Genomic DNA, 13,172 nt, shown 5'->3' on the forward strand with positions numbered 1-13,172 from the left:
GTGATCTCTTAGAAGATCATGTTAGGAAGTTTGAGGTAACTTTACAAGTTTAGATAGGGCCTATCCGAAAAATAGCATGTAAACAAAACACTAAAAATGAGCAAATATTTCGTACTGTATAATTATTGAAATATGCAAGACTTTTGTTCATAATTTCTATAGGTTATCGACATATTCTAACACGACCCGATTCAAAAGAAGGCTGAAAACAGTTAATTATTAGTCAACAATTCACTGTTCTGACATCACAAATATTACGTCATAGCGTCAAACGGCATAGCGGCGCGCTGGAAAAGAAACCGATTCAAAACGGGCAAATATTTAAGACATAGCAACTGGCTATACAATGATCTTCAAAATGTGACCAATGGGACATTTTTATCTGTTTGCTGATAAAATGTCTAATGCGTATGAAAATGAAACAATAGTTGACATATTGCACTTACGCGGTCAGTATATTTTATTCGGCTACACTGATGATAAAATAACGGTTTTATAGCTCACGGTGATTAATTTGAATATTTCATTCTACCAATAGGAATGGTTGAAATTTAACAGTACTGTATGCAGGCTAAGACATTAAATAAAAGATTATTGAACGACCTTAACATTTTAGTTACTATCAATGTGTAACAAGGAAGTAAATTTGAATATCGAAAGAGAAACTAGACGTTGTATTTACCGTAGCAACAGTAAGTTTAATATTTCTCTTTTTCTCTTATAGTTTATAACAGAATAATGAGAATATATTTAAACACGTTTTTCAGTTTATGTTATTTCATAATTTTCAAGATTCTTTATCGGTGTTTTAATATATAAACATTTAAAGGTTGTTTGACCGCTGAGTAAATATTGTTCAAACTTGCATGTACATTTAAGTTTAAAATCATAATTCATTGTGTAGAATTTGATATGATTTTGCATGATCCTATAGAGCTTCAAATAACACGAGTTTTAGAATTTAATTGGGTACTTTTTCAAAACTTTCTTTTTAAACTGTATTTATTATCCAACAATGGACAATTTATAAAAACATTCGTTTTATTCACAGAAACACATACTTGTGCAACACTGCAAAATAGATTAAATTGAAGCTTAAAAAGTATCCTCTTATCAAAAATGTTATACTAAAACAATAAAATATGGTAGCATAATATTGATTTAATCTTTCAATGATTAGTTTAAGCATCACTTCATAGTTTATGTAAATTATAATCAACATGCAGTCCTTCGTTTATGAAACAAGCCTCTGCTGGAAATATGTCTAAGCATTTCATTTAATATTAAGATTGAAAACTAAACCGAGGCGGGTGTATTTTTGTGCAATCTTTAGTATTTTAGCGTATTCAAAATCCAGAGTGTACTTAAGCCTGGTAAATGTGAAAAATAACGTTAAATGAAAGTGTATCGGAACTATTTATAGTACTATTGTACTGTTATTAATCGCAATTTACAAAACGAAAATTATTTGCGTATGCAATAGACGTATACGTCCAGTTAATCAACTTAGTGAACTACGGGTATATTCTCTGCCATTTTGCAATTAATCGATTGATTTCTCCATAATTTAAGACCTACGGCTGTAGATAATATTTAACTTGACCAGTTTTTTATTTTTTTATTTTATATTTCTCACGTGACATGCAACTATGAAGTACCACCATTACATAACGGAAATACTGTTGAAAACGACGTTTTTAGCTCGACTATTCAAAGAATAGGCAGATCTATTGGGCTCATCCATGCGTCGACGTCGGCGTCCGCGTCGGCCTCCCGATTTGGTTAAGTTTTTTTTGTATGTAAGCTGGTATCTCAGTAACGACTTGTGGGAATGAATTGAAACTTCACACACCTTTTTACTGTGATAATCTGACTTACAATGCACAGGTTCCATATTCTATTTTGCTTTTTTTTTACAAAATTATGCCCTTTTTTCAACTTAGAAATTTTTGGTTAAGGTTTTATATATAAGCTGGAATCTCAGTACTTTATCGACTTATCAGATTTTGGTTAAGTGTTTGTATGTAAGCTTGTATCTCAGTACCTACTAACGGGAATGTATTGAAACTTCACTCACTTGTTCATTGTCATGATCTGACGTGCAGTGCGTAGGTTCCATAACTTTACTTTGCATTTTTACAGAATTATGCTCCTTTTTTGACTTAGTTGTTTTTGGCTAAGTTTTTGGATGTAAGATGATATCTCAAAACCTACTAATGGGAAAGGATTGAGACTTAAATACTTATCCATTGTCATGAGCTAATATGCATTGTACAGGTTCCATAACCCTGTTTTGCAATTTTACAAAAGTATGCCCCCCCCCCCTCCCCCCCACACACACACACACTCCCTTTCGGCTTTTATATTCATTCAATTGACAAGGCTGTTGAATAGTCTGCGTTGCTGTCCTCCGATAGCTCTTGTTATTTATTTTATTTTGTTGGGTTTAACGTTGTACCGGCACTATCATAGATCATAAGGCGACTTTCCAGCTTTGATGGTGGAGGAAGACTCCGGATGCCCTTCCGTACATTTTTTCATCATGAGCAGGCAACTGGATGGAACCACCGACCTTCCGTAAGTCAGCTGGATGGCTTCCTCATATGAAGAATTCAACGTCCCGAGTGGGTCTAGCACTAAGACAAGAATAAAACGGAAGTTCGAGGTAACTTTACAAATTTAGAGATCCGCAAAATAGCATGTAAACAAAACACTAAAATGTGCAAATACATGTATTACATACCGTAGAATAATTGAAATATGCAAGACTTTTGTGTAAATGTATTTCATAATTTCTGTAGGTTATCGGGACAACAACCGGCTATACAATGATCTTCAAAATGTGACCAATGAGACATTTATATCTGCTTGCTGGTAAAATGTCTAATTAATGCAGTTAAAAATAAAAAATGGTTGACATATTACGCTTATGTCAATTTATTTTACTCGGTTACAATTAAATACTGTACGGTTTTATAGCTCACAGTGATTAATTTGAATACTTCATTCTACCAATAAGAATGGTTGAAATTTAACAATAAAATGTCTGTGTGCAGGCTTTGACATGAAATAGAAGATTGAACGACCTTAATATTTTAGTCACTATCAATGTGTAACAAGGAAGTAAATTTGAATATCGAAAAAGAAAGTAGCCTTTGTGTTTAAGGTAAGATTTACCGTAGCAACATTAGGTCAAATATTCCTCTTTTTCACTAATGGTTCATAATAAAATATACGTTTTTTCAGTTTACAAAATTGTTATTTTTATAACTTTCAAGAGAAATAACAATGTAAAGAAACAAATTATTTTAATATACAAGCACTTAAAGTTTGTTGATACGCTGAGTAAATATTGTTCAAACTTGCATGTACAATTCAGTTTAAAATCATAATTCGTTTTAGAATTATAACTGCATAGTTTGATATGAGTTTGTTTGATCCTAGTGCCTTCAAAAACATGAGTTTTAGAATTTAATCGGGCACGTTTTTTAAAGTTTTTTTAAAGATAGTATTTATTATCCAACAATGGAAAATTTGTAAAAACATTCGTTTTATTCACATAAACATGTACTTGTGCAACACTGCAAAATAGATTAAATTGAAGCTTAAAAAGTATCCTCTTGTCAAAAATGTTATATCTACTAAAACAATAAAATATGGTAGCATAATACTGATTTAATCTTTCAATGATTAGTTTAAGCACCACTTCATAGTTTATGTAAATTATAATCAATATTTGCAGTCCTTCGTTTATGAAACAAGCACCTGCTGGAAATATGTTGAAGCATTCATTTTATATTGAAAGGGGTCTTTGTACTATTTTTAGTATTTTTAGCGCATCCAAAACAAAGGTGGAAATATCCAGAGTGTACTTACGGAAGGTAAACATAAAAATTAGCATTAAATGAAAGTTTATCGGAACTACTTATAGTAAGTATATCAGTATAAGATAAAACTTATATATTTTTCATTTTAAGTTTTTTTGCTTTTTTCACTTCTTTACTGTTGTGCTGTTATCGAGCGAAATTAATTTACATGTGCACTAGTCGTATACGTCTGGTTAGTGAACAACAGGTATCTTATCTGTTATTTTGTAAATAATCGATTGATTTCTGTAGTACGGCTGTAGTCGTAGATAGTATTCAACTTGACCAGATTGTTGTATTTCATATTTTTCACGCTACTATGAAGTGTCACCATTACATAACGGAAATACTGTTGAAAACGACGTTCAATCAAAAGTGATTTTATTTATATTATTTTGCTGGGTTTAACGTCTCACCGACACAATTATAGGTCATATGGCGACTTTCCAGCTCTGACGGTGGAGGAAGACTCCAGATGCTCTCCATGCATTATTTCATCATGGGTGGGCACCTTGGTAGAACCACAGACCTTCCGTAAGCCAGCTGGATGGCTTCCTCGCATGACGAATTCAACGCCCTGAGTGAGGCTCGAACCCACATGTGTGAGGGGGAAGTGGTTCGAAGTCTGTGACAATTACCACTCGGCCACGAAGGCCACCAAACCAAAAGTTAAACAAGCAAATAATGTTGAATAAATTGTTATTTTTGGACAATGATTTCTCCGAAAAGAATTTGGAATAGTTGGATCTGCTGTACAAGTATCACTGATTCCAGGTAATTACTGCACCGTTTCGATATAATAATTGCACAAAATTAATATGAAGCAATTGTTGTTTTAAGAAAACATCTTCCAGAAAAAGTGTAAAGCATTTCTGCAAAAGTGGAAAGCATTTGATGGAAAACACTAGCGTTTAATTTTACAGGAACCAAAGCACGATGTCTTCACCGAAACAAGTTCCAACTAAGTTTAATCCAACACTTGGAGAGGGTGTATATGAGTATTTTATTACGAATTATCTAATACATTGGTTTCAAGCAAAAACAGTCAAGCCAGACGTTTACAACCGTGCAATGAAAGAATTGACGCTTTTGAACAAGAGAAAGGCTAAGCAAGCAAACAAAGATAATATATCAACTGTAAGTACATAATATATATATGTTTCTGCTATTATTGCATTCACGCTTCTTCAGTAAATAACTGTTTTAACTACTTTAGCACTAGCCTATGATGACATTAAAAAGAAACACGCCTAAAAACAACACGTTTCCTTTTCAGATTTAACTGAGTTGGATTTTCATACTTTTTTCTTGATGTAGGCAATTTACAATCACATGTGCTGTAAAACATTTCAGATACTTTTATCGTAGTTTCCTGCAAAACATGGCACTGTATGGTTTCCATCTTATTCCCGTTTATGTCCGTGACACGTTATATTTTGCTTAAGATTCTTGGCTTTTGTTTTTGCTTTTACTCACCTTCACTCATTTTGGAAACAACGAAGATTGATTTGTATGTATCTATCATAGTCTACTTTGCTTTTAAGACTAAATTCGATACATTAATTGATAAAAGTGTTTTGCCAGTGCTTGTCGTGTAATCAGGGAAAGTATACTGCCTTACTTATTACTTTATTATTTGTAAAGGTTTCAAAACAGAATATTGACTCAGAAAGGGAGGAAGTGAAAAAACTTGGAGAGAGACCATCTTCTGCGATTGTTACTCGGAGAAATCCGTCAAAACAAGAACAAGCTTCCGGGTCCCGAAATATTCAGCTGGAGAATGGTCGGTTAAAAAGTGAAATACATGCACTAGAAGAACAACTATCTGAAGTTTATCTGGAACTTCAGGATAAATCTTCACGTCTGAACAGAATGAAGGAAGACTTAAAAAACAGCGTACAGGAGGTGAACGATCTCAAAATAAGGTCACTTGATACTTATTTTTCCAGATATTGATTTTTTTAGTTACATGATGAAATGATAATTACTCTTAATATGTTTCCGTTTCATAGTTTCACGATTTCATGATTTCTTCAAAAATGAAACTAATTGTCTCGCTTCTGTTTGGACTATGTGTCTGTCGAATACACCATTTGACCTAAAGAATGTCCTTACATTTTTACGGAAGCCTGTCTGGCCATTTTGTTTTAGTTATTATGTAATAGCTCTTAGGACTTGTGTTTTTCATGTTATATTTCGGATCTTTTTCGTAAGGCTTCACGTATTATTTATTACTAAAAGCTAGAAGAATCGCAAAACGACTTAAATTGTGTCGGCATGACTCTAAACCCGACAAAAGCGAAACAAAAAGTCCGGAAATATTACTTCTGTCGATATGGCAACTGTTACGAGCCATGCGTAACTAGATTTAACAATAATGAAATTTATTCAGTAAATACCTGAAACAAAGTTCTAAAATATGTAATATAATACTAATGAAAACTCGCCCACCATTAACTCTCAAATAATTGCGCTTGTGTTCTTTCTAACCTAACACATAACATATAATAAATAAGCCCTTTGGCCTTGTATAAAAGCTAAGAAAATGGCCTTAATAGGCTTCCGCAAATTTTACTTGTTTCTATGTTTGTAAAAGTAAAAAAAAATTCCCTTAGAAAAAATGTTTACAAACTCATACTGTAACAATATATTTGGAAATAATAAAAAGTTACTTGTGTGATTACAAGAAACAGCTTATGTTCAAATCAAAGTATTATTAATAAAGTTATTTTCTGTTCTGTTCTGTTCTGTTCTGTTCTAATTAATTATAGCGTTAAACATGTATACAACAATAAACACCAATTATTTCAATAGCAAAGGGGACAGTCATGTAAAACATACTTATCAATTATCGAAGATGCATTAAAAAGACAAGTACCTTATTGATTGTATATATAATGTATATAAACATTAAAATAAGATAATAAAAAAGTATATAATATTACCGAATATTACTTGTAAGTGTATATATCTAGTATAAATCATCTTTTATTTCAGGTTAAGCAAGCTTGCCGGTGACAAATTACGAGACAACAATCCTGATCTTGCAGATTTGAGTGATACTAACAGGCCAACAGAACTGGGAAAGCGATTCTCGGAAATATATGACAATGAATGGTCGGACGCTTTTGAAAACATAGAAAAGAAAGATGAAACGGAGAAGGTCAGGATTTTACATGAAGTGGCAGTGGTAAATATCATTCAGTGTCTATTTTGCTTTATCATCCTGTATAAATCCCGTTTTACTCACGTCTTCTTGATCGCAAGTTTTTTGTTGTCCCATTTGAGCTTACTTGGATGCTCTGCATGCCATACTGTAGTAGTCTTTAAGAGACACTTTGTCCTTTTAATACACCGTTTAATCTAAATAAAGACTGATCTTATTATATTTGTTTGTCTGTACTTGTTCCGAAAACTTGTTCCTTTTTCACGTTGTTATACAGACCTGTAAGATCATAAAAATAATTTCTGAATAAATACCGAATTGTTTGTTTTGATATTCGATGTATTCAAACATAATTACATGTGGTTCTATGGACAAGATTTAACTTTAGACTTTAATTATAGAGTGCCTTCAAATACTGCCATGGAATATTTAGAGGTCAGGTCGAAGAGATCAGGGGGATTCTTCTGCAGGTAATTTTCAATTTAAATAGACATTTCCTTTTACAGATCCTAAGAGGGAGAACAGATAATTATTTCTCAGATATATGACACTGTTAGTAGTCAATACGATGTATCAGCAGTAATAGTTGTATGTTAATTTTAATTCTGTGGCATATGTGTACTTCTATTCCAAAGGTTTAAAATAACGTAGATATTGACGAAATATTTTGCCACCCAATCTAGCTCTGTCACATCTTTATATAGTTTATATAATTTACAAGCGGATGAATTCGATGGGGTAAATACAGCTGAATAAAAGTAAACTGATTAACACAGCTCTTCAGTCATTTGTTATTTTGCCAAAATACATTGTATTACGCATTGCAGAGATAACAATTTCGAAATTTGCATTACGCATAGAACAATATGTTTTTGATAACATATCAAAATATCAATAATATAAAAACATGCCGGCAATATGCATTCATTAATTCACAAAAATACACCTTAATGTCTAGCATTTACAAACCAGAGGAACATGTAATGAGGAAAGAAAATGATAATCAAAACAAAACAAAGTCGTTGCAGTGCCCCTATCTAAACTATTTAGTATGAGTCAGGTATTTAACCAGAATCTAATAAAACTTTAACATCTACACCTCTGTCTTCTTAAAATGGTAATCACTCTTTTTATAAAAAAAAAATACATCTTTTATGTGAACGTTTGTCATTTGAGATACAGCCATGGATTCGGTTCGATACGTTATTAACAACATATTTTTGGGGTCTCTTGGTTGTATGGTTACAAATATTGACTTCGGATCATTTCCCCCTAATTGCTTTGGGTTAGTAACATAGTTAGGGTGTATGGTATGTTATAAAACCATCAAGTTGGATAACGGAAGGTTTTGTTTATCCGGCCCGGTGCATGCCTGTGCCTGAAATAGTACACATGGCACCTCTGGTCATCCTCCAGCATCAAAAGCCGGACAATCACCAAATGACCTTTAGTGGTGTTGGTGTGACGTTGAACCCAACAGAAAATACACATACAATTATATTGTTTTGAAAACGAAATTTCAATTAGTTTTAGATATTGACGAAATGGCTAATGCAGTTAATTCATTTGCAGTAAATTGATATAATTTTGTCGTAAACAGGAAACATTGAATCCAGGCTCGGACGAAAGTAGAAAAACAACTAAAACGGTAAATATTCATAACAACCTCAAGGAGATGCGAAAGCAGTTTGCACCGATAACAGCAGTAAATGTAGCTCAGGTAAAAAAATCATGTTTTAAATAAGAGTAGAATCTCGCAGAAACATTACGTTATTTGTTTTAATTGTCGGTACAACATAATAATATTTTTGCAGCTTTCAGCAGTACTTTCTCAGCAATTTTGAAGCACCGTCACACAATTATATGAGGAATTTTTGATAGCTTGTCATACTTGTGTCAGGATTCACATTCATCAATGTTTTTTGTCTGAAACTTAGAAATTTGAAATCCCAAAATTGTAGTTTGCCTTATTTTCGTAATTCTTGTTCGGGTTTGATAGCACTTGCTGCATATACAGTACGAAAACCATTCTACAAATGACAATCGCGCACTGCCGTAGAAATTTGACAGACAAGAGACACGTGTTTCACAAGGTTGATACATGAATTACTTCTTTATAATCCTGTAGAGTTTTATTGAAAACTATTTTACCGTCTTGGAGATATTTTGTTTTGCATCAGATGTGGTGATATAGTTACATGTACACTAATTAGAGCGTGCATTAAAGTAATAACTATATTGTCCTTTAGGAATACCTGCAAGGCAGATACTCAGTGAACTGCATACTTCATATGGAAAGTATCCAGTATCAGAGAAAACTGTTTACAGGTGATTAGGTAATTTTCAAAATGGTCAGGCAAACCATAAGGACAGGGATCGTCTTGGCAGCCCAAAACAGCAGTGACGTCCAACACCGTCAGGAAAGTCAATCACTTGCAATTTTAAAGAGACAAAGTACCGAAAGCTGCTATATGAAAATACAAAAAGCACGATTGTCATAATTTTTAGAATGGCTGTCGTATTTGCTAGTTTTACATAGGTGTGGCAGTAATAGATGCATTACAAAGGAAGTTTCGGCATCTTTAATGCATAGAGATTAAAAGCCTAAAAAGAATGTTTCTGAACACGGATCCAGTGCTCTCTCTTTAATTTATTTCAGAATTTTGTACCAGACCGTCTGGAAGACCTTTTGCAAGGAACTCAAATTCCACCTGAAGAAATTACTGACTCGTTGCGAAAATATGCCATGAAATGTGCTGAGATATGTTGGTATATGGTCGTTTGTGATCCGCCCATGGCACTGTCTGAGGATATAAAAGGCATGAAGTTTAACACCGATATATACAAACCTTACACAAGATCAATAAGAGATGTGAAAACACCCGTTGTAGAACTTCATGTTTGGCCGGCATTGCATCTTCATGACGGTGGACCACTAGTGGCGAAAGGTGTTGCACAACCAAATGCGAAGTAACGATGTACGCAGACTATAACATGTTAATACCAATTACCTACTTCGCACCAGTAACAATTACTATAGTTACATAGTATGCTTAAAAACAATATAAAGTTTGCAGCATTGGTACAAATGCGGTTTTCGCTCTGGTCATTTTTGTGTTCATGCGTTTTTCTTTACATTTTAACTGAAAACGCTGTGTTTTCGGCGTCGGTCATCAGACTTAAATGTGGACCAAAAATTAGAGAGAGTGAGCGAAAGTTTTGTTTTAATTGTTTTCCCTTATTTTGACTTTTGAGAGGCGAGTAGATTTGTCATGGAGCGAGCAGGATATTTTTCAAATATATCGTATACTTATTTTAATGACACAATTCTAAATGAGACCATTGTGTAGCATAAAATGTGGTATATTTACAGACTTTTTATAAAGCTGTATAGTTTTCAATGTTTAAATTACAGATTGAGTGTATGGAATCTGCTAAATAACATTTGCATTGATACTAATTGTCTCGCTTATGGTGTACATAAATAAAGATCACTTGTGCGTTTCAGTCATTTTTGGTGACTTTGATTGTTTGCGTTAATAGGCAGAACCAGAATAAATAAAAACTCACAAATACTTACAAGTACTTACAAATATTGCAAACGATGTGAATAAGAATATTTGATGTTCAGATATTGTGATAAATGTCTGATTGCTTTTAAAAGGAAGAAGTATTGTCGGCTGAAACTGTTTCAAACAACTCTTAAAGATTGTTTTTCATAGGTCTAGTATGCTGTGAGCTGTGGAGTCCATACAATAAAATATAATATGTTTAATAATAAGCTGTGCTTGACATCGACACATTCAAGTTGATCTTTGTTCAGAGATAAGAATGAATCAAACGGATGAGTCAAGCTACCCCTCTGCGAACGGATATGCTCCCTTGGTTCCATTCACCTAAAGTAGGTTTTATATCTTGAAGTTTATTGAACGAATCCTTTTTCCATGACGATTGTCGTTTAGATAAAATGTATTTATTTATATTTGGTTTAAAATCAGTATATAATAATTTCAAATTAGATTGTGGTAATGAAAGAGATTTCTTTGTTCTAGTATTAGCATCCTCGTTTCCATTAATGCCATCATGAGTCCAACAAAATATGGCTTTTTGAAGGACAGTCCCTGAGAAGAATATTTTGAATGAATGGATTTTCGATACTTCCATTGTGAATTGACTGTAAAACAGAAAGTGAGTCGGAAAAGACCATTTTTATATAAAATTTAGAGCTAAATCATAGCTTTTGTCATTGCGCGTTATTTAGCAAACGTTATTTCGATTGATGAATGTGGCTGACGGCAGCACAGTCTAGCTAAATGATCTTTAGAACCTTCGGTGTTAACTGGGAAATAGATTTCACTATATTTGGATTTGAATATTCCAGTGTTTGTTTCATACTTTTTAAGGGCAGTTTACGTTTCAAAAAGAGCTGAAGGGGAAGTAAGGGTCCATGATAGTGTATCCGGAATTGAATTTTCTTTCATACCATCAAATTTAAGGTCAGAAGATTTTATGTGAAATCAAAACCGTATAATTTGTTTTGGTTTTGTTTACGAATTTAGGTACTTGGGTTTAAAAATGATTTTATGAGCAGGATTAGATTTGTTTGCAGTCACTGCAAAGCATTGTTATGTGCATGTCATTACCCATTATGCTTCACTTAATCATTTTTCTATTCATTTTTAATATTGATGACTCATTTTTACTGTTAAGCCTGTCCTGGTTTTGAGACATGATGTATGTCAACATATTATCTATATTTTATGGTTTCCAGAATGGTACATCACGAATACTTGTAAACAGTTAACATTACTTTAAAGTCTTGATTATTCATGGTTGTCCAGAATCTTCTTTTTTAGTCTTGGTGATAAATGAAAGTGATGGAATCGTCCATGATACTTTGAATAGGAAGCTGTCTGAGGACAAAAAGAAGGAACTTAAGTAAAATCTTATTTAAAAACTTTCATGTATTTCATAATAAAAAAATAAGTTTAACCTTTAACAATTGATGAATTTACATTAACATTGTGGATTTAAAAAAAAAGGATCTTTTAAGAGAGGATTTATATTCCTTGTATATACTTAATTCAGTTTGTGAAATTTTGGAATTAATACTGATTGGATTTAGATTTGACCAGGACAGGATTTTTTTGTACCAGAAATAAAACATGGTGACTATAAAATAAATATGTTGTCTTAATCATTTAATGTTACGCCGAGTAGCCTTGACCATAACTGTCTAAGGTTACCAAACAGGTACTAGTGGCAACACTATCTTTCCGTCTGACTTGGATCAGATAAGCACACCAAACTATAACGAACAGCCATGCAGATCGTACTCCTGCAATAGAAGAAGAAATGACTCGAATGTCCGATTCGATACTTTAAATAACTATACTGATAATACTGGATGAAGTGGACAGTACAGAAGTTAGTCTTAAACGATTTTGTTAAAACTTAATGTACTTGATGAGGTACTAGGAAAAAAACGAATTAAGCGTTTTGTTGACTGAAAATGAAAATGCATGTTTATGATAGTCTCTTAATAGGTCATTTGAAACAATAATAAAGTTCAAGCAGTTTAAAGGGCTATTTGGTTACTGAATAAAATTGCCTGGTTTACCATACATACATGACGGTATGTGCTTCAAAAGTAGGGCATTTAGTGCATAATCCATTACTTCTCCTGAACAGACTCCCTCAACCCAAGTCTGCTATTATTTTGCTTGGTTGCGTTCTATGCTTCCAAAACGATCCTAAATGATTTTATTTCATATAATATCAGCAGGTTTTACGTGCATAGTGGCGGCTGTAAAATGTATTCTTTATATTTTCTGGTCCTTTTTTTACCATAATGTCCATCCAGTTTTACTATTACAAAATGTTTGTTTTTGACGAGAGGCAATGCTATATGTTAAAACGGATTGAAATAATGTATCATGTATCAATCATTAATAGTTAAGTATCAAGTGTATGTATTGTAGCCTCAAAATCGTAACATATAAATATATGTTATGATATTAAAAAGAAATAATTCGTAAGTAGGATAACTCATCCCAATGCATTTTAAAGGATGAGTAAAATTGATACTTGCGTATTTAACAGTAACGTCACATAGACACAATCATAGGTCATATGGCGAC

General features: G+C 33.0%; 1 protein-coding gene across 1 annotated transcript; it reads left to right on the plus strand.

Annotated features, from left to right (window-relative positions):
* Positions 1-599: 599 nt before the first annotated feature.
* On the plus strand, positions 600-10,539 carry LOC128559466 (uncharacterized). The gene is made up of 7 exons (XM_053551202.1): positions 600-692; positions 4,790-5,003; positions 5,511-5,791; positions 6,864-7,056; positions 7,434-7,502; positions 8,633-8,752; positions 9,692-10,539. The coding sequence occupies exons 2-7, from the start codon at positions 4,803-4,805 to the stop codon at positions 10,004-10,006; spliced, it is 1,179 nt and encodes a 392-aa protein (XP_053407177.1). The 5' UTR covers positions 600-692; positions 4,790-4,802; the 3' UTR covers positions 10,007-10,539.
* The last annotated feature ends 2,633 nt before the right edge of the window (positions 10,540-13,172 follow it).

Source organism: Mercenaria mercenaria, chromosome 9 (assembly GCF_021730395.1).
Source record: "Mercenaria mercenaria strain notata chromosome 9, MADL_Memer_1, whole genome shotgun sequence".
Lineage (NCBI taxonomy): Eukaryota > Metazoa > Mollusca > Bivalvia > Venerida > Veneridae > Mercenaria > Mercenaria mercenaria.